The sequence below is a fragment of the Lynx rufus genome, unplaced genomic scaffold, assembly GCF_022079265.1.
Source record: "Lynx rufus isolate CCGP_SWC_20201006 ecotype Redwood Valley unplaced genomic scaffold, mLynRuf1.p SCAF_18, whole genome shotgun sequence".
Classification (NCBI taxonomy): Eukaryota; Metazoa; Chordata; class Mammalia; order Carnivora; family Felidae; genus Lynx; species Lynx rufus.
Genome location: NW_025814832.1, coordinates 25917967 through 25939662, shown reverse-complemented (window position 1 = coordinate 25939662; position 21696 = coordinate 25917967). Strand labels below are relative to the sequence as shown.

General features: G+C 55.9%; 1 protein-coding gene across 7 annotated transcripts; it reads right to left on the bottom strand.

The window, feature by feature from the left end:
• Positions 1 to 220: 220 nt before the first annotated feature.
• Positions 221 to 21576, bottom strand: STARD3 (StAR related lipid transfer domain containing 3). 7 transcript variants are annotated; one of them, XM_047081199.1, is made up of 15 exons: positions 21473 to 21575; positions 9559 to 9831; positions 6683 to 6760; positions 6220 to 6297; positions 6046 to 6099; positions 5534 to 5651; positions 5227 to 5325; positions 4950 to 5002; positions 4509 to 4601; positions 3792 to 3854; positions 3532 to 3627; positions 2853 to 2932; positions 2653 to 2757; positions 1431 to 1524; positions 221 to 983 (listed from the first exon to the last, which is right to left on the bottom strand). In XM_047081199.1, the coding sequence occupies exons 2-15, from the start codon at positions 9778 to 9780 to the stop codon at positions 879 to 881; spliced, it is 1338 nt and encodes a 445-aa protein (XP_046937155.1). In that variant the 5' UTR covers positions 9781 to 9831; positions 21473 to 21575; the 3' UTR covers positions 221 to 878. The 7 variants fall into 7 exon arrangements, with proteins under 7 accessions (XP_046937155.1, XP_046937152.1, XP_046937158.1 ...); XM_047081196.1 differs by having other exon boundaries at positions 5534 to 5871; positions 6233 to 6297; XM_047081202.1 differs by lacking the exon at positions 6683 to 6760.
• Between the last annotated feature and the right edge of the window lie 120 nt (positions 21577 to 21696).

Below are 21696 nucleotides of genomic sequence, written 5' to 3'. Positions count from 1 at the left end.
CCCTCAGAGGAGGCCTGGCTGGGGGGGGGAGGGGGGGCATTTTTCTCTGACCAATCATCTGTCCAGCTGGACCGGTCAGGAAAGTGGGGGTGTTCAGGAACTGAGTCCCCATTGGCTCCACACTCCCTCTGGTTCTGCAAGGGTGTGAGAGGGTGTTGTCCACAGTGCTGCACTTCTCTTCCTCCAAGAGGCCAGGCAGGAGGGGCTGCTTTTTCTTTTCTTTTTTTTTTTTTTTTGAGTTTGTTTTTAATAATTGGCTCAAATTACAAAGGTCCCCAAGGAACCCTGGGGAGGGAGAGAAACTGGGAGTGGCAGAAGTTCACTGCCAGCACCCACCCCCCTACCTGCCACCCGCTCCCCAACAAGTGCATACGGAAAAAGGTCCCAGACCCTTTAAATAATCCTAAAAAACCGTGGTGAGAAAGCAGGCAGATGAAGGGGCTCCTGCACCTTAACACTGGCGCCAAGGCCCGCCCTGACCTCTGTCCTGCTCAGGGCCGTGGCCCTCCCCCATCAAGTCTGAGGCTCCCATTCCAGATCCTGCCCCTGGCTAGGTAGGGGAGCGCAGGTATCTTCCTCCAGGAGGCAGGGACAGTCACTGTGTAAACATCAGCGGGACAGACCCCACTCGCCTCAGCAGCAGGGCCCTGGAGTCCAGATGCTTGACCTCACAACCTGCTCACAGCCATGGCTCCCAGGTCCAGTGAAGCACGGTGGAGGGTGGTAGCTTGGGGCCAAGGTGCTGCCACAGGAGGAAACCTCTTCCCGCTGCTTGAGGCCAGGTCTTCTGTGGGCAGCGGGAAGCTCCACTGGCCCCCTCCCTGGCTCTGAAGGCTGTGGTGACAGGACCCTGGCCTGCAGGGTGGCGAGGGGCATGGTTACGCCCGGGCGCCCAGCTCTCCGATGCGCTGCCGCAGGTGAAAGGCAAATTCAAACATGGTGGCTGCGAGGCTCTGGTGGATGAGGTACCGGGGCAGGCGGCCCTGCGGGGAGGTGGGAAAAAGTTCCAGGATGGCCTGTCCGCAGCAGGGGCTCCCCTCTCAACAACATGCGCCAGTGGGGGGGGGGGGGACCCTGGGCCAGAGCAGCAGGTGCAGGTGCAGCTCTGGAACACAGCCTAAGCCACCCTCTACCCCTCACCCCCGGCAGGAAGAACGCGCTGTGCCGGGTCCTGGCACCAACCACACAAACAGACCTAGGAGGGGCTGGCTTGGCAGGCAGCCACTGCTCCTTGGGGCCTCCGGAGTCAGAGGTAAGGGGAGGTACAGGCCCTCCAGCGACTCAGGACGAGACCATCTTGATCCTGCCCCAAATTTTAGCTTAAGGAGGCAGTGTAGGTGAGGCCTTGAGCAGGATGGGAGACCCCAACGTCCCCCACCAAAGTCCCCGCTACTGTACCCTAGCCAGCCTTGTGGCCTCAGCAACCCCACCTTGAGATCTGTATTAAGGATCCAGATGAAGGTGCAGACTCGGGGGTTACTGGCCGACTTGAGCACGATGAAGCCCCCAGGACCATTCTCTCCCCTAAGAGAAAAGCACCATTGGGGGGGGAACCTTGGAGCCAGGCAAGGCCTCTGACCCCACTCCACACTCCATTCCTGGCCCATCCTGGACTGGGGTGAAAGAGGGAAGGAGGCTACTGGTCTAGCAACTGCCACTCTGCCTGAGCAGGGCCCAGAACGGGTGTCCCAGAGGCTACAGAATACAGCCCTCTACCCCACCAGGTGACACTCGAATCCTCCTGCAGCGTGCCGATGTTGTGCACCCCCATGGCAGTGGTCATTTTCTCTGTCCAGGGATTCTCGGTCAGCTCCGGCTGTGAGGGGTGGGCTGTGCTCGCATTTCTCACCCCTGCCCAACTCAGGGAGCAATGCGGTGGTGTCAGGAGGGGGCGCTCTGGGAGGGGGTGCCCTCCCTGGCAGTGGGCAGGGCATGTCCTGTCACCAGTCACTTCCCTCACAGCTCCACTGAGAACTCCCAAGCTCACTCCGCGTACAAGGAAGTCAGCACCCAGAGAGGAAATAAGCCTGTTCATCACCCAGGAGTCTGGTGTGCCAAACCTCATACTCCACCAACAGTGCTCTCTGTGGAAGCCCAGGAAAGATGGGGAGAGTGGAGAATCGGGGAGGAGGCCACCTGCAGCACTGGGGTCTAAGGATAGACAGCAGGAGAACTGGAGGATGCCTTGGAACAGGCAGCAGGAAGACTGAAACTCCTCTTCCTCTGGGGGCACTTCCGAGCACTCTGGGGACCAGCAAGGCAGCGGGGACCAACTCTACTCAGGCAGGAAGGTCAAGCTCCAGAACACAGAACCTTCTGCTCAGGTCACCTGGACCGGAGCGACCAGCTCCCTTCCCCCGGACTGGTCCCTATCCCTGGAGCTGCCCTCCGGCCTGGGTGGTGTACTTCCAGCCATTAATCGCCCCCCCCACCCCCCCCCACCCCCCCCCCACCCCCCCCCCCCCCGTCTCCAGGAGGCAGAGCAGATTAGCAGGACTAGGGGCTGAGTGGGGCAAAGCCCAGCAGGACAGGGGACAGGAAGGCGGCCTCAGCAGGAGAAAGCACCCAGCTGTACACACTGTACCCTCCCCTGTCCTCACAGTCACCAGGGGAGGGGCCAGCTGGGGTGACCCTGGGCAAGGCAAGGCTCACCTGACATATTTGTGTGTAGGGGGCTTGGCGCAGTGGGTAGTGGCGATGCCCGACGACAGGTATCGGTCTCTGCGCCGCTCGATGCGCCGCACGTTCACGAAGTCCCTGGGGAGCAGGAGTGTTAGACTGGAAGCAGGGAGCCAAGCCCAAGATCCAAGGGCAAGAGGTCTGCCTTAGAGGAGGGGCTTGGTGGTGCTCACCTCGGGGAGACCACCCCGCCCGCGGCCCCCGAAGAGACATCGTAGGAGATGAGGGTGTTGTCCTCTACTCGCTGCAGGATCTAAAGGCCGTGAGGGGAGATGTGAAGTATGGCCCAGCCCAGGAAAATCCCAGTACCTCAGGGAACCCCCACACCAGCCTCCTCTCTGTCCAGGCCCTTTACGGAGAGCCACTTCCAGGCCTTGGGCTGGGCTTTCTCTGCATGCTCCCTCTCCATCTTCCTGACCCTCACTAGGAGGCACCTGTTACCATCATACCCATTTTATTTAAAAAAAAATTTTTTTTTCAACGTTTATTTATTTTTGGGACAGAGAGAGACAGAGCATGAACGGGGGAGGGACAGAGAGAGAGGGAGACACAGAATCGGAAGCAGGCTCCAGGCTCTGAGCCATCAGCCCAGAGCCCGACGCAGGGCTCGAACTCACGGACCGCGAGATCGTGACCTGGCTGAAGTCGGACGCTTAACCGACTGCGCCACCCAGGCGCCCCTCATACCCATTTTAAAGACCAGGAAGCTGAGGCACAGAGCAGTTCACGACATGACCCAGGTCCCCTGGGGTAACTGGTCGTGCTGGGGTATGACTGCACCCTAATCTGCCGTGTTGCTCTGCCTCTGCCCTGAGAGGTAGCCAGGCCAGGCCCCCCGGTTCTTCGGCTCACCTGGCAGGCAGTCACCGTCTTGTTCCACAGCACCATCCTCTCGGGCTGCAGGATCACCTCCTGGTACACCAGCTCCGCCGGGCAGGGCAGGAAGGTCTGGGGCAGGGCGGGCAGAGGGCTGGGTGGCGCCAGATGTGCTTGGACACATCAGCCCCTCCCTCTTGGTGGGGAGAAACCTGCCAGAAGGCAGGAAGCCCCTTCCTGAAGTCTTAGAGCAGGAGGCTCCAGGACACTCCAGCACACCTGCTTCCCTCACTCACCTTCAGGATGAATGTCTTCCCATGAAAGGGAACCTCAATGGTATACACAGTGTCCCCATATTCCTGTGGGAGTGACAGAAGCGTGACAGGGAGGTGGGTGGAGGGCATGGGGGAGGGCACGGGGGGTGGGCTACCGGCAAAAGAATGGGCGACAGGGCAGGTTTTTAACAGCTTAGGGTAGAAAACTCCGGGAGTTTGGGGATATTCAAGTAGCCACTAAAAAACAGTGGTTCTGACAAATGTCCAGCAACGAGCAGAGTAAGGCTTTTGATATCAGGTTAAAGGACAGAAGCGCAGCTACAGCCGTGTCTCCAGGCTGGCCAGGGCTGTTGAGAGGGACTGGCCAGAGAGAGGGACGGGGACGTGTCCCCCTTTTTCCAAGCTCCCTGCCATCTCTTTAGATAATGTTGTTTTGATCATGAAACAAAACACCAGACATAGGGCAGAAGCCTGGCTTCCCCTTCAAAGCCAGAGCTGAGTGAGGAGAGCAGCAGGGAGCTGAGGATGGGCGTGGGGCCACGAGCAGGGGGAGGGGGCAGTGGAAACATCCAACCCAGCCCAACCTCCTGCCAGGTGGTGACCCCAGGGCCCAGCCCCCACTCCTGATGCAGGAATACGGTTCCAAACTGTGCAATTCTGAGGGCTTCTCAGGCCTCAGAAAAGCAAGCAAAACTCTCAACACACATGAGCAGGTTAGGTGGGAGAGAAGTTTCTTACATTGTTCTTTTCAAACTTCCAGTTCTCCTCCTGGGCCAAGATCTGGTCCACCACCGCCATGGCCTCCTTGCCCTGATGGATGTACTCCCGTTCCTGGCCAGGGATGAAAGGCATGGAGGGGTCAGCCTGAGGCCCATACCCTACCTTGTTCGTGGCCAGTTCTTTCTCTAGATACTCCACACACATGGAGTCTGGGTGGTCTCTCGGGCCCTGTGGGGTCCCCCAGGTGCTGTGGCTGCTCGCCTCCGGGCCCCAGGTATGAGACAGACCGGTGGGCCTGACTGACGGTGAGCCAGACACGCAGGTGCACGACGACTGGCATTCGGGCTGCCTGAGGTCCGTGCTCTGCTGGGAAGGCCCTGCCCACCCTGGCTGAGCCCAGCACTGGCCCTTCTCCGAGGTGCCCACTCCAAAGGTTAGGCGAGGTGGGCAGCCAAATACCTGGGCAGAGAAGATTTTCTTCCCAAGGTCTTCATCTGATTCATTGTCAGACCCTGCAGAAAACAAGCACAGAGACATTAAGAAGGTGTGGGGACAGACTGTGGGGACATAGTGGGGTTCGGGCATAAGTGCAACGTTGCGGGGAGGACAGAAGTATGTGTAGAAGAAGGTTGCTCACTTTCCCCAGAGAGCCAACAGAAGGAACAGAAGGAACCCAGCCAACCCACTCCTCATAAAGACCCTCCCTGAAGGCAGTTCCCCATCCACCAGCCCTCACCTGCAAAGGATTCTGGGGGTGAATAGAACTGGCCCTCGGATAGAGCGCCAGAGAAGAGCAGGGGTCCTCGGGCGACAGCGGCCTGGGCAGCAAGATACCCTGGGGGAGCAGACACAGGCAGCCATTGTCCCAAAACAAGGGCAGTCATGCCTTAGCAGCCTGGGGTCCCCCCAACTCCAAGCTCATCTTTAGGCTCTTGGAGGCTGTTCAGAGCTGGCAAGATAGCTCAGAACTGGCTCTCATGCCTGAAAGTCTCCTCTCTTAGGGCTATGATGACCCTCACTGCACCCCTTCCCCCAGCACTCACATCGCTCCTCCTCAGCTTCCTGTGGTAGGACTTTGAAGTCAAGGAACCAGGTCTCCAACCAGGCAAGGACAAAGGAGACGATAGGGAGCAGGTAGCCGAATGCCCCTTTGCTGAGCAGCTGTGGAAGGACGGGGCTGAGCTCCACGGTAGGGGGGTTGCCCAAAGCCCAGAGTCCCCTCTTGGGGCTAGTAACTCTGGCATACACCCCATTCCTGGACCAGCTGCTTGGGGACCTCTGCGGCACACACCTCTGAGACAGATTAATGAATTCTGCAGCAGGATAAACTGAGGTTAGGCTGGCAGAAGGACTTTTTGTTCTTGGGGTTGTAGAGGGGCAGCTGGAAGAAGCCAGTGATGAGGATTCCTTGGAACTATCAAAGGACAGGATTCCCCCTCACCCCACCCTGACAACAGAGACAGACACCCAAAATCAGAGAAAGGGTCCCTTCTTAGGAGAAGCCCATCCCCCAGGCTAGAAACCCACCAGACCAGCCAGACCCTGAGCCACTAACCTCAGAGAGGATGACCTTGACAATGAGGAATGCACTGGACACCAGTGTGGTGACCTGCCCAGGGGAGGAAGGAGGGAGAGAGGGCAAACAGGCTGGGGGGTGAGTCCTCCTCCACACCATCCCTTGCACCAGCCCCACCAGAGCCTGAAAGCTGTGGGGAAAGTGGCGTCTTACCGCAATCACCCACCAGTGCCGGAGCCTCAGCACAGCATAGCCCAGGAGCAGTCCCGAGAAGCGGAAGAAGGCCAGAACCTGGTTGGGGGGGGGGTGGGGAGGGGGGCAGGACACAAGCCATCACAGGCAAGCCACTGCCCTTCCCCCTGCCCAAGGCTGACCTCCCCCAGGTTCCCTCTACATGGGCATGCATGCCGTGGCAGAGAATGGTTGAGTCAGTGTTTCTCTGGGGACGACTTGGATGTGACCTTCTTAGACAGGGGTCTACTCTTCCCCTTTACGCTTGGGGCTCTCTGAAGGGAGAGCCTTGTTTAGGAACTTTCTGAATACTGAGAGCTCCCTGAGGATGGGAGCCAAGTCTCCTTGCTCAGATTAGGGTGTGTGTTGCAGAGAGAAGAGAAGCCAGCCAGGGGGTCCTGTCCCTGTGTCATCTCTGCCCCCAGGACCCCCTAAGTCCACTCACAAAGATGTCAAAGAAGGAAGTTTTAAAGTTGTAGTGGATGATCTCCTGCTCCAGGTTCTTCTGGATGCCTGTGTTGGTCTGGAAGAGGGAGATATGAACAGCTCTACAGGCAGAAACAAGTCCCCAGGGGTGCCCTCACCTCTGAGGATGGGGAGGAGACAGGGGGAGTGTGGGACCTGGAGATGCTGAGCCACTGCCCAAGGAGGGCCCCAAAACACCAAGGGAGCTCAGCCAAACTAACATCATTCATTCCGCCAAGCACCAGGCAACCTAGACAGGCAGGGCCTGGCTCCAGCAATGACATTCGAGGGCACAGTGCGCAGGGAGGGGGAGTCTTGGAGGCTCCAGGGCTGTGTAGGGGAGGCTACAGGCCCTGTGCAGGCAGGTAGGGCTGGTAGACTGGGCACTGGGAGCCTGCCTCTCACAGAATCTCATCTCCCTCTCACCATTATGGGGCTCCATCTTCCCAGGCAACCATCCATCTGGGGCGGTGGGGACCGGGGGTGAGCAGCGGTGTCAGACGGAGCCCCAGGTGGCAAATCAACTGATTAGGTTTGTGCTTAATGGGCAAAATCCATCATGGTGCTGGAGAGGATGCCCAGCAACGGAGACGGGAGTGAGCAGACTTGTCCTCACCCCTGTCCCTGCCCTAGTCACCGACACATTTTCAAGGGGAATCCTGATACTTTGGCTGGGGAGGGAGAGGATGTGGATGGACACTGAGAGCCAGACCACAGCCCGACTTCTCAGGAGGAATGGAGTGCCAGCCCCCTGGAGGACAGAGGACAGAAGGGGACTCCGGGGAGTGGAACCCAAGAGCCTGGAAGGTGAAGACCCTTCATGACCACCTAGACTGGAGTTCCTAATCTCTGGCAGATGATCCAAATTGAAGTAGGGAGGCTTATTAAAGATACAGATGTTCAGGCCACTGAATCTCAGATTTAGCTGAGCATCTGGAATTTTCATACAGTTCCCAGGTGACTCTGATGCTTAGAGCAGGAGCCAGTAGTCTGGGCAGCCGCCTCAATAACACTTGAAGGCCCCTACACGTCTCCACCATGTGCCTCTACCTCAAGACCACCCTGAGCCTCATGGAGTCTCACACACCACCCCTCACACCTGACACGCCACCCAACCCCACCCCAGCTTGGTCTTCCTCTTCCTCTTCCTCCTCAGACTGCTCCCTCTTGGGCCCCATAGCCCCTCTGACCCCTAACAGTCGCCGTCCCTCACAGCTCTCCCTCTGCCTGGGCACGCGCAGAAGCTGAGGGCATCCTGACTCGGGGGACCTGAGTTCCAGCCCCTGCCAGTCTCTGGCTACGAGACCTCGCATGGGTGTTGCAACCCTCCTGGGGTCCTTACATCCAACGCGCAACACCCAGTCTGTTAGAAAACTAAAAATATATATGCTCTAAACCAGGAAAATAAAACTACAAAACCGAAAATTATCCCATTTTTAAATAAGTGTCTACCAAGTGAAACATTATGGCTAACTCCACTAATGGTTACAGTCCAGCATTCTGAACTTTTCATTATGTTTGAAAACAATTTTGAGATTAGATTTTTTTCTTGTTCTGCAAGAATTCCCAAGTATGTATAATGACTGCTGAGCTATTATAGCCAGTACATCTAGGTGATTTCAAAAGTAAAATTACAAAAAATTTTTTGGCTGTTTTCCGGAAAAAAAAAATATTTTGAATGAAGCCTGTGGGTGAATTTTAGTGCTTGCTTTGATGCTGGATGGGACCTTCAAAAAGAAAAATGCCTAAGACCTCAGAAGCTCTTCAAATGGCTCCGGACCTTGCTAGCCTCTGCTTTTTCACTGGCAGGATGGTCCTTAAGGTCCCCCAGGGCTCAATCTTGTTGAAGGTGCCAGTTCATCTCTGTGCACAAAGGACAGTCACCCTCAGAGCCCTCCACCTCCACACGCCCAGAATCAAATTTGTCCTCTCCACCCCTAAACCAGCCCCTTCCCCAAACTCCTCACTTCTATCAACAGTCATCCTTTTTCTGTCACTGAGCCTGAGACCTGGAGAAAGGGCGCCTGCCATCCTGAACTCTGACCCATTCTGCAGAAGGAAAACAAGGGAAGGCTCAGAGAGGCGGAGTCCCCTGCTGAGGTCCCACAGTGAATACAGAGGAGGAGCCAGGACTGACTGAGCCTGGGATGCTTTGCTCCCACAGCTCCTGCCTCTGTGGTTGGGGCCTGCTCTACCCTGTTGGTGCCTGGAGATCAGGTCCCACAAAGCTGGCCAAGCACTGCCCAGGGGGAGGAGGGTAAGGACCCGGCACTGAGAGGAAGCTCCATCTCCAGGCTGCTAAGTGGCATCTCACCAGCCAGGAGAGGCCAAACTGGGGGGCACCGGAGGAGTGTCCAAAATGGAGAAAGAGCTAGGAACCATTGAGAACTGGGAGTTTTTACTGGTTTGCTCCCCCACCGTACCCCCTGCCTTCAGCACAGTGCCTAGGATACAACAGGGCTTTGAAAAATGTTTGTTGAATGAATGAATGAATGAATGAATGGAGCAAGAGAGCAACATAGCGCAAAAAAAAGACAAAGGTTTCAATAGTCCAACCAGAGTCCACTGGGCTGTCTCCTCCTTTCTCAAGAGTGTCCACTAGAGGGCAGGTTGGCACGGAGGTCGAGAGTGTGAACTCTGCAGCCTGAGGGTCTGGGTTCAAACGCTGCCCTCCTTCGCATACTTGCCGAGAGAGCCTAGACAAATGACTCAAGCCCTCTGAGCTCCCAGCTATTCTGATCTTCCTGTTCTTCATCTTACCTGGAAATCTGTCCTGCCAGAGAGGCAACCCTCCCAGACAGCTGGTGCAGCAGCTAAGGCCCGGATGACCCCCGCCCCGGCCTTGGCCCCACTCACGTTCAGTTCAATGATCCAGAGCAGGGAGATGAAGAGCAGGTCGAAGGTGACAAAGAGACAGAAGGTGCGGCGGACATCAGAGATGGCTCGGCGCTTCTCTGGAGGTGGGGGGAGGAAGTGGGAGGAAAGGCCCTGGGAGTGGGACAGTGATGAGCTGAGGGAGGCCACGGCCGGCAGGCTGCGCTCCAAGTCACGGGCCAGCTCCCCAGACAGTCTGTTCATCCTGGTGGGCCCCCACCTCAAGGTGGGGAAGGCGGGGCCTCAGCTGCAAGGCTGGGGAGAAGCAGGGCAGCTGGGTCAGGTCACGCGTGTCTCGTGTCGGGGGCGTGGAGGTCCCATTAACCTCCTTCATCCCTTCACACACAGCCCCAGGGACCCTGTTTGCTCCCAAACACATCTGCCCCCTCTCACATCTCAACCCCCTAGCAGCCCAAGGCCCTCCCAGCCCAAATTCTCTCCTGCAGCCCCACTTCTGGGCTGGAGGGGTTTGAGCATCCCTCTCTCTCGGGCCTCCTCACCAACCCCCGGTAAAGCCCAGCGGCCCCACGGTTCACCCTTGGAGGGCTCTGGGGTCCTGCCCGCTGCTTGAGGGCACAGCCTACTCCTGCCAAGCCCAGCCCTGTGGTTCAGCCTCCGGTCCTGTCAACAGCCTCTCGGCCTGCCCCCACCCCCAGGAGAAGAGGGCCCCAAGCTCTGTTCTTTGTTTGCCAAGCACAAAGCCACATTCCCTCCCAGCAGCCAGCCCTACCCTCCCACCCCCTAATCCATGGCAACTGGGAGGGACTTCCTAGAGCAGTGTCTCCGTCTCCGAGTGCTCTGCACTGGGACAGCGGGTATGGAGAAAGGACATCTTGGTCCCTTCTCTCTAGCTCCACCCCACCACCCTCATGTCAGGCCCAACACCATCCTCTGGCCTGGCCATTACAACTAGCCTAGCGGGCGAGTCTCCAGGCTGCCTCTCTCACCCTGTAACAACACTTCTTGCACAGCCAGAGAAAGGCTTTCCAAACACTGATCACACCCTGCCATTCCCCGAGCCCTCCAGTCCAGGCCCTGCCAGCTCTTCCAATGGCTCCTCGCACAAGGCAGGCAGGGCTCACCCCCAGCGCCACCCTGGCCTTCTTTTAGGTCCCTCAATGTGGCAGCCTGGTCCTGCCTGGGGCCTTGGACCTAGCTCTCCCTTCCCCAGTCCTTCCAAGAAGCAGCTCAAAAGACCTCTCCTCAGAGCCCGCACCCTCCTGCCCCCAGTCATAGTGTCTTGTCCTGTTATGGGGCTTCACATTCTTCCCTCCGTGAACTCGTCACTACCCAAAATGGTCTTATTGTTTTACAAACCCTACAGGTACGGGGCTTTCACCTGACTGGTAATTGCTGTCTCCTGGTGCCTAGCACGATGCCTGGCACCTAGTGGATGCTGGACTGGCTGCTGAACAAACGGGGGCTCCAGGGGGTCTCCTGGTCCTCAGCTCCATGCTACGCAGCAGAGAAATGGGGCAAATCCTGAAGAGGGGAAGAACCAGCCACTGCCCGAGGCTAGGCCAGGGCTCCACTGCCTACAGAACACTGTGCCCTCGGTTGTGTTTCATGCCCACACGGGGCAGGATGGGTCCTTCCACATTACAGGTAAGGCAGCCAAGACTGAAGGGTGAATGGACCCACCCCTTACCTGTCTGTGCGACCATGGAGCGGAAATTCTTATGAATGCTAGAGGCAGAGGGCCTCAGAGCACTCCCTCCCTGCCACACGGCCCCCAGACCCAAGGTCTCTACTCCACCAACGTGCTGGCAAGGAGCCTGAAGAGGTCCTGTTGCCGGGGCAGGGCGCACAGCATGGTCGGTGCCTTACACTTCTGTTGCTCCATCAGAGTCTCCCTGAATCTTCTCTCATGCCAGCACCAGGGGGCAGGTTTGGGGGCCAGCGAGAGGGGAACCCTAGATATTGGTCTCTGATCCTGGGACGGCAAGATCTAACTGGTCTCCCCCCTAATCTGTTATCATTTCATACCTTTGTTATGTCTACTACTGGCCGGGGCCCTCAATCTATCAGGTCCCAAACAAGCTCCCCATTTGCAACAGGGAGGAGACTCTGACCAAGCCAGTTTGTCCATCCCTCTGCCTCTGAGCAAGCCCCAGTGGACAGGAGCTGACTGTTCTCAGCAGAGGCACCCGGCCCAAGGCCACCCCTAATACCACACTACTGGGGTTGCCGTGCCCAGCTCATCTGGTACTGAAGGAAAGCTGGGCCTAGCTCTGGCAGGACGCAGTAAGAGAGGGATGTGACAGGCCGCCGGCAATGACACCTATCCCCAACATCCATCCACCGGACCTGGTGCCAGACTGAATGCTCAGCGCATCTCTCACCATGACAGGGCCGCAGCTCCAGGGCAGGTGACATTTCCTGGTGTCTAACAGCCCTCTTGTCTGCTGCCAGACCTGTCTCCATCTCTCTTCCTCCTTCCTTCCTGTCTCTCTCATAAACTACTTTTCTGTCTTTGTGTCTCTGTGCCAGCCCCCATCTCCCCACTTCATGTCTATCTTTCTGGGTCTTCCTAAGTCTCTCCCCTCTGTCTCTCTCCACCACCATCACCTCAGTCTCCCTTGAAAGTCTCCCTTTCCGCCTGTGTGTGTGTGTGTGTGTGTGTGTGTGTGTGTCTCGTCTTCCCTATCTGCTCCTCTCCCTCTTCTTGAGTCACTGCAGGGTGCTGTGGCTTCCCTATTCCCAGCTGCTCCCGAGTCTGTCTGGCATCCCCCTGGCTTTCTCCCTCCCTCCCTGGGGACAGGACTCGGGTGGTGGCAGCGTGGTGTGAGATGCCACTGGAGCGGCAACAGCACCGACACTCACACATGCAGACATCCTTGTTGAAGCAAGAGACACAGATGCGGGAGAGCACAGGTGTTGGGGGAGGCCGGAAGAGCTGCAGACACAGGGGAGTGTGGGAGCCACGCACGGGGCCTCTGAAGCAGGGCTGGGGGCAGCCGGCCAAGAGGCAGAGACAGGGGGCTTCTACATCACCCTCCCCTACGAAAGCTGCTCAGAGTCCAAAGTAGAGTAGAAGGAGCACCAGTCGGGAATGAAGACCTGAGCCCCACTCTTGGGACAGCCACTGACCCCGAGTAACTGAGCAAGTCCTCACAAGCCCCTGCTGCGTTACCTGGGGGAAAAAGTCAGTGATTTTTTTAAACCCCCTTCTTCAAGCAAGAGAAACTTAAGAAAAAAAGAAAGAAGAAAAGAAAACCCTACTTGGAACCTTAATAAACAAGAAAGATAAAAACAGACTGTTACAGGTCCTGCCACAGAAGGTGCCACAGACAGACTCACTTGGCAGCCTTTCCTGGGTCACCCTGGAGGCACCTCCTTGGGCGCAGTTTGAAAACCGCCCACTCAGATGACTTCAAAAGATCTTTGAGCTCCGTCAGACTGCCTGCCAGTCCAAGAGGTGAAAACCATCTTGGCCTGGAACTGCCCTTAACGGTCCCCAAAGCACTGTTCTCTGCCCCCCTGGCCCTGCGGGTGGAAGGTGGCAGCTGCAAGCGGAACAGTGAGGCCTGGCCTCCCCCACACCGCCGTGCCCACCGTCCTGATGAGGGGGAGGCAGGAATGAGTGCTGTGGGCCAGAGACAGCACGGCTGCTGCCCAGGCCCATGGGAGCAGCAGCCCCTGCCGAGCCCAGCCTCCGCGGTCACCTCTGCTGTCCTTGCTCCCTGCCCCGCCCACGTGCCTGCACAGGTGTCTGGAGTGGAGCGGCACGTTATGGCGTGAAGAAGTCCGTCCGGGACGGACAGAGCAGACTTGACACTCACCCATTGTGTGTTTTAGGGGAAGCGGAGCTGCTAAGGCTTGGGCACGGGGGCAAGGAAATGGGAGGCTTCATCATCCCCGGTAAGGGAAGGAGGGGTGAGGGGAAGAGGCAGGCCACTGGGCACAGTGGATTACTCCAGTTCTTGCAGCTCCTGAGGCAAAGGGGAGGGGCAGGCATGGCCCCCAGGGCCTGCCAGGCCTTCTCTTACCCTAGGAAATGCCAGTATTGGCCAGACTGAACGAGGAGCTTTTGGGTAGGGTCCCAGACTCAGGACAGACAATGGCAGGCAGCTGACATCATGGAAAGAAAGCTGGACCCTGAGGTCAGGGTTCAAATCTCAGTCTGCCTTTAGAAGCTGTGCAACCTGGAGCAAATGTAACCGTCCTGACACTCCGTTTCTTCAGCTGCGTTAAATAAAGGCAATGTTAATATATTTAATGCCTTAGAACTATATCCTAAAATGATTCAAATGGTAGATTTTATGTTATGTATATTTTACCACAATAAAAAAAAAGCAACGATAATTACTACCTAGTTCTAGGGCTGGCATTTCTAGAAGTGTCAGAAGTATGGTAGGTGCTTGGTCAGTGGTGGCTGAGACGGAACAAGTAGCTGGCAAGGTCGTTCAGGTAAGAGGAAAAGTGGGGGGGGGAGGGTGCTTATACACTACAGCGACATGTAATGAAATCACCCAAAAGGCCTGGGTTCAAATGTGAGCTCTACAAGTCCTCTCAAAGGTGACCCAGAGCAAGCTTTCTTAAGCCTAAAGTCTGGGTCCCCTACCTGTGCATAGAATGGGCCAAGTCATTCCAGCTCCAGGCAAAGGTGAACTCCCAGGCTGGGGGTGGGGGCAGGAAGCGGGGGACTGTCCTTGCTCCCTGCACAGGCTCTCTGAGGAAGTGCCAGTGGTGCCCAGTCCCCCCTGCAGTTCCAAGCTCCGTCCCTTCAGTCACCCCCAGATCCCCATTTCCATAGCTCTTAGGGGACAGAGGCACAGATGAGGTCCTTGCCAGCTCTCAGTCACAGCCCAGACCACAAGCTCCAGTCACCTCTCTGCAGCTCGAAACCCGGACTGCCTGCAGTTCCTGGCTGGCGTTTCCTGGCCAAGGCAAGTCTTCAATTTGAGCAATGCCACTTATTCACTGTACAAGCCTCAGAGGCTACATCTGGAAACTGGGGACAATGGTCTTGACCCTGGGCTATCGGGGGCATCAAAGGACACAGTGATGCACACGAAGTGCCTAGAACGGTGTCTGGCTCCACAGAGTAAATGCTCATTAGACGTTAGCCACTGCCACCACTGCCATCTGAGTTTCCTTGCCCTTTCCCAAGCCCTGACCTCCAACAGTGGCCTGGCCAAGCTGTACCAGGCCCAGTGAGAGCTTATTCCACAAAGCTATGCTCTGTGGCCCCGGGGAAGGAAGACCAAGTCTCATCTCTATCCCGAAATGACCCACATTTCTGGGCAGTGTGGCTTCTCCAAACCTTCTCTTGAGGCCGATGGGACAGTGGACACAGGCTCTCAACACCTCCCTCACCCCATATTCCTCAGGAAATATGAGCACTAGCCCCCGCTGGCCATGGAGGCTTCCCAGTGAAGTCCCTTTCTCCATACAAATCAGGAGGAATCAGTAAGGCTGAGAAAGGACTGGACTCCAAGCTTAGAGAAGTTTCAAACCCTGGATTCCTGCTTTACTACCTCAGACTTCTCTGCGCCTTAGTTTTCTCCCGTGTGAAGTGGGGATAACAACAGCACCTACTTCTTACAGGTATTAAAAGGATTACATGACTTGTTCAATGCAATGGCCTAGGACAGTGCCTGACACAGAAAGATCACTGCATAAGGATTAACCAGTATGACATCCCTGCCTCTTCTTTAGAGGAAGACACAGTCTTGAGCTCTGACAGCCTCCATGAGATGGCTTTAAGCCGGAACTGGGGCTGTTCTGGGTCAAGTTCCCCATGTAATGCCCAGGTTAGTGGAGAATCCATAGACAGGCAGGAGGCCAAGGCTCTGGGTGTGGAAGAGAGTTGCCCTAGCCTGTGTCCTGCCACTGGCCAGCCTGGGAGGGAGCTGGTTCAGGGAGGCCAGGATAGCAGATCAAACAGGACTGCAGACCATCCTGATGAGCCAGCACATAAGAAATAAATCTGGCCTAGCACTGGCCTGTGATGGCACCCTGCAGCCACCCCTCCTTTACTCGTCACACTCCCCACCAGGAGCTGTAAAGATGAGGAGTTGGAGGAGGCAGAAGGTTGCAGAGGCCTGCCCACAGTCCCCCAGCCAGGATGGGGTAGAGCTGACCCCGGGGTCTCTGCTGGCCGGGAAGCCAGGTGTCAAAAGACCCCGAAGAACTTTATGGCCAACCAGTGAGGGCTTGTGGAGAACCCGGCACCCTCCCCTCCACATCCAAACCATCAGCAAATCCTATTGGCTCTTCCTTCAAAATCCATCCGGTATCTGCCCACTGTTCACCACTACCACTACTGTCACCCTGTCCTAACCATCACCCCTCATCTGCCACAGCTTCCTGACCACTTCCTTGTCCTCATCCCAGGTCTGTTCTCAACACAGCAGCCAGAGGGATCGTGATAAAAGTCAGACCAGACCTCCCCAATTCCCCAAACCTTCGATGGCTTCCAGTTCACCCTGAGTAAAGGCCAAAGTCTCCATCCTGGCCTACAAGTTCCCTCTTCCCCTGGTCTATTCCCCTGAACCCTCTGGTCCAGCCACACTGGCCCCTCTCTGTTCCTTGGATACCTCAAGCATGCTCACACCCCAGAATCCTTGCACCTGCTGTCCTGTCTGAAGCTCCTCCCCTATAGCCCCCACCCTTCATCCTCTTACCCTAATTTACTCTTCTTCACAGCGCTTATCACCCTAGACATATTCTAGGTTTACTGGTCTGGGTTCACTGCCTGTCTCCTCCCACCAGAATACAAACTGCACAAGGGCAGAAACTCTCCATACTTTGCTCAATGCTGTGTGCCCAGCACCCAGAATGGCACCAGGCTCACAGAAGATATTCAGGAAACGTGCTGAACAGCTATTTACACCTTTCCCTACAGGGGTGTGAGCACAGGTGCACAGGTACACAGTCACACCCAGCCCTGAAGGAGCAGCCCCTTCTGGTCCAGACTGTTTCTCCTGGAGCTGGACTCCACCCTCTGCTGGTGTCTCACCCCACTTAAAAGTCCAGGCACCCTCTCCACCAGCAGGCAAGGGGAACTGGCACCCTGGACACCAACTTTCAGGGAAAAGGCTGGAGGTGAGCTAAGTTCCTTGGATAGTAAAGGTCAAGAAGAAAGGATGTGCTCCCTTAGAAAGACTCCAGTCCTCCTCTCTTGCTATGGGGGTTGATCCCTGTCCCCTTCCCCTGACACTTTCCTGACCACTGGCTGCTCCCAGGACACACCATGGCCGGCAGGTCTCCCTTCCGTGTTTTCTCATTCTGGAATGACCTCACCCCTGGGCCTTCCCACCCCAGCTCTCCCTCACCCTCCAGGCTTCCCCAACCCCAGCTCTCAGGACTCTGGCTCAGTACTTTCCTTATCAAACAGCTAGACTTGAGCCTCAAAGTCATTTTTCTTGAATGCTTTAGGCCTGGGTCACAGTGTTTTGCCATGGTACATGTCTAAGAAGTCAACTGATCTGCGGGTCTGTAATGCCCACCCTGGAACAGGTGAAAGGGCATGAGTCTGGGGACTGAGCATCAGACCTGGAGTCAAAAGCCCAAGGCCATTCTTGGGGCACCTGAGTGGCTCAGTCAGTTGAGCGTCTGACCCTTGATTTCAGCTCAGGTCATGATCCCAGGGTCATTAGATCAAGTCCTGCCTCGGGCTCTGTGCTGTGCATGGAGCCTGCTTAAGATTCTCTCTCCCTCTCCCTCTCTCTCTCTCTCTCTCTCTCTCTCTCGCGCGCGCGCGCGCTCTCTTTCTCTCTCTCGGGGAGCCTGAGTGGCTCAGTCAGTTGAGCGTCTGGCTTCGGCTCAAGATCTTACGGTTGACAGGTTCGAGCCCCGCATTGGGCTCTGTGCTGACAGCTGGGAGCCTAGAGCCTGCTTCGGATTCTGCGTCTCCCTCTTTCTATGCCCCTCCCCCACTCATGCTCTGTCTCTCTCTGTCTCAAAAATAAATATTAAATTTTAAAAAATGAAAAAAAAATTCTCTCTCACCTCCTCTGCGCCTCTCCCCCGCTTGCTCATGCTCTCAAGGAAAAAAAAAAAAAAAAGCCCAAAGCCATTCTTCATTAGGCTGTGAGCCCTTGAGTAAATCACTCAGTCTCTCTAAACCTCAGTTTCCTCATCTATAAAACAGGGATAGTATAGAGACCACTTCACAGAGGTACTGAAAGGATTAGAAATAACACACGCAAAGTGTCTATGCTTAATTAACAGCAGCTATTACTACTACTAGGAGCCATGAGACAGTGTTAGAGGCAGGGTCCTGGGCCAGGCATGTACACACGGCACTCTGCCCAGACTGAGCGTCCCATCTGTGCTGCTGGATGGAAGGATGAGCCTGGCCGCAGAGAGCTGACCCAGGATGGCACATATTAGGCTCTACTGTACTTCAGGGCTCAGTGGCCTGTGCCATCAGCCCTGGCACAGTTGGCTTATTGGCCCCCACTCTGTCCCACCACTAGAGAGTTTGCGAAGTTTTCTAGAGAAGGAAGAGTTTAAGGAGAGGAAGACACAAACCAGGCTCCATTTCTCCTTTCCTTCTGGGGAAGTGGAAAGGGGAAGAGTCGAGCCAAAACAGAAACTACATTCATCACTTTACAGTGCCCCCTCCAGCCCGGACATTCTGATGGTACACTTTACTGGAAAACCTTAGCAGGCTAAGATCTACTCAGCTGTCCTGCCCCGTCCACATGCCAGGCCCTGTTGAATGTCGGGGATGCCCTGGCCTACTCAGGGGCTGGTGAGTCAGGCCCCACCACACCCTTAGTGCTACTGGATAAAACTTGGGAGCTAATGAGGTCAAGTTCTCAAGGTCAGCCTGGAAAGGGCCAGTCATCTTCCGGGAGAGATCTCAGTCCTATCAGTCCACTCAAGGGAAGGTCCCACAGGCAGAAAGGAGTTCAGCACAGACCCCTCCCAGCACCAGCTCTGACCAGACAAAAGCCAGGGTCAGTCTTTCCCTCTCCAGAAAAGGTTCACAGGGATACACAACTGGTCAGATGGGATGCCTTGCTTGTCCCCTGTCCTATAGACACGGCAGCTGCCCCTTTGGGGGCTGGGACCTGGAGGCAGCTTCTCAGAGACAGCTGTAGACCTGGAGTCAAGAGACAGTTCTTGAAGTTCCTGCTGAGTGACTTCCCCTGAGTCTCAGCCTCCTCATCTGTTAAATGGAGCCAACAGTCTCTACCACTCAATGGAACAAGTATGAGCTGCCAAATACACAGGACTTTTGGTCTCACCCACACCTCCTCCCCAGTTTGGTGTGCAAGAGCTCAGTATAATGCAGCATATGAACTGAGAACCTATAACATGCCAGATACTGTGCTAGTCCCTGGAGATGTTTAGGGGTTCTGGGTCTGGTGAGAGAGGCTAACATAAATAAAACACGGTGCCATACTGTAATCAGCACTTTCAGTGAGGAACAAACAATGGGCTGTGGGCTCTCAGAGAAGCATCTGACCCAGGTTGGAGTGGGTGAGGTTGGGAAAGCCACAAAGAGAGGAGCCATCTGACCCAGGCCTTGAAGAATCCGCATCTACCAACCACAGGCAAGGAAGATGAGCATTCCAGGTAGGCAAAGGCCCAGACTCAGGTCTAAAGCATAGGCCCAGCCCACAGGCTTTCAAGCTGACTACCCCAGGGGGCCTGCCCCAAACACCAGGCACCAGGCCTTCACACCTCTCCTGGGCGTGGTCCCCACAGGCTCCTAAATCCAGGAGACACTTCTTCGTGGTCAAGCAAGAAAAGGAATCCCCAACCTCAGCAGAGGAGGCTGCCTCTGCCCTCTTGCCCACCTTAGCCCTCCCCCTGAAAGGGAGCCAGGTGCCCATTCTCTGAGTCCACCCTGGTCTCTACCTCCCTTTGGTAATTTCATCCTCTTGCTCTAAGGTCCCTCACTAACTGTCTGCTCCTCTGGGAAGCCATTCTTGGCCCTCCTCCCCATGGATTCCCAGAGCTCTGTGTACATTTTTCTAGAATTAATGCTTGCCATGTAACAGTCATTCACTTCCCGAGTCATTTCCTGAGCAGACTAACATCAGGTCTGGGTTTTTTCCATTCTTGAATCCTCACTCAATAAATCCAGATCCTGCCCCCAATGCCCTCCACCCCAGCATTTTATTTATTGACAAAAAGCCAGGCTTTGGAGTTCTGGAACAGAATGAGAAGCAAGCCACATCAACTGTTCTCAAGCAATTTAAGAAATTAAAAATGACAACCACTGCTCTAGAATGTTCTTATATAAGCAGTAACGGTTAAGGTTTATTTATTGAGCATTCACATGCTATTTTAAGCTCTACACATAATTTCATTTAATCCTCACGGTAACTCTATGAGGTAGGCACACTGCTATCTCCATTTTACAAATTAGGAAACTGGGGCGCTTTCTTCATCCAAGTCATAAAATAGTGTCAGAACCCACAAAGTCTGATTCGAGAGTCTGTTTGCTCAACCACTGTTCTACTACGGACAGGGTGTTGTAGGGACACAGGGGGTTGGTGTTAAGTCTTGGACAGGGTAGATGGAAGGAAGTCTACCCAGAGGTGGTACTGTCTGAGCTGAGCACTGAGAAGGACAAGTAGAAGGTAGCCTGGCAGAGAAGAGAAGGGGCTTCCCAGACAGAGGGGCTGGTGTGCAAAGGCAAGGAGACACAAAATTGCAAGGTGTGGGCAGGCAGCTGCATGTTATTGGACTTTAGGGTGCACATAGGAGACTGGCAGGAAAGAGGTCAGAACCCAGAGAGCTCTGTAAATAGTGCTAGGGAATCAGCCTTTTCCCCACAGCAATGAGAAGCCAACAAAGGGTTTTAAGCAAGGAAGTAACACTATGAGACTTGTGTTTTAAAAGGATCACAAGAGTTAGTTTGGAGTCTGGGTTGCAGGCAGCCACGACTGGAGGTTGCTAGCAAGCCACTGCGGTTATCCTGGTGACAAACACATCAAGGTGGTCACAGAAGAGATGGAGGCCCAGGATCAGGTTTGAAGCATGTTCAGGAAGTTGGCCGGACTGGGTCACCCCACTGATGTGGGAATTGAGGGAGAAGAGGAACTGTAAGATAATTTCCCGTTTCTCGCTGGGATGGGATGGCAGAGGAAGAACGCGCTTGCAGGGAAGGAGACCAGTTGAAGTGAGCTCCAGCCGAAGTGGAGCTGTCCAACTGGTAGCTGGATGGCCAAGTCTGGGGCGCCAAGGAGGGGCTGCGCTGAAGAAAGAAGTCGATCTGAGCGCCTGTTGGGCCTTTAGGTGGTGTAAAGCTGAAGCCATGAGAGTGGATGAGACCATCAAAATTCAGTGTATAGTGGGGGCTGGGCAGGAGAAGAGAATGTGAAACGGTACTTCTGTCAGAACAGTAGGAAGAAAATAAGGAGATGCTGACGCGGAGGACGCCAAAGGGGGCGGGGTGTCAATTATATCAATTAGGAACGAGTGTCACTGGTGTTATGCACCTCTAAGAACTCAAGAAAGATTCTTTAAAGGGCCCTTTTGATGTCAGTTAGGAAGTCATACACTGCCGTTTTCAAAGGAAGTTGGGGTAGACCGGATGACAGCGAGACGCATACCTGCTGGAATGTATATTTTCTTCCTCTTTCAAAGACCCTGACCCCTGCCCACATCCAACTCCTGCCCCCTAAAACCCAGATTTCGTCCCTCGCCCCTCCCTTCACAGTGGAGAACGAGGCTCGGGAGGACAATCGCGGACGCCCTCCCCGGGCGCTCTCGGGTGGGCGGGGCCGAGGAGGGTCGGCGTCGGAGCCCCCAGAACCCCGCGTGGGGCGGAGCGAGGCCGAGCAGAGGAAGGGGGCGGAACCTGGGACGCCGAGGGTGTGGGAAGGGTCGGACGGAACCAACAACGGACACTAGGCAGAGAGGTGGAATCCGCTGGCAAGACACAGCCCTCGTACCACCCGACCCCAGTGACCTCCCCCGGACCCACCTGCTCCATGTCAGCCACCGACCGTGCTCCTCCAGCCCCAGCCGCAGCCAACCCCGCAGCCCGGGCCGGCCTCCGAGCGGAACAGGATCTCCCGGCGGCGGCGCCGCTTCCGCCGCTGAGCCCGCCCCACAGAGCGAACAGGGACGTGCGTAGACGTGCAGCCCCGCCCCTTCGCCTCAGTCTCCGCCCCCAAGCCCTGGGGCCCCGTCCCGAGAGCCGGAAGC

Excerpts from the sequence above, each read along its gene's own strand:
- STARD3 (XM_047081195.1), bottom strand. The coding sequence starts at position 9,780 with ATGAACAGACTGTCTGGGGAGCTGGCCCGTGACTTGGAGCGCAGCCTG. Across the intron at positions 5,003-5,226 it reads ACCCCCAGAATCCTTTGCAG|GGTCTGACAATGAATCAGAT; the intron begins GTGAGGGCTGGT and ends TGTTTTCTGCAG. Across the intron at positions 2,758-2,852 it reads GGCGGGGTGGTCTCCCCGAG|GGACTTCGTGAACGTGCGGC; the intron begins GTGAGCACCACC and ends CCTGCTCCCCAG.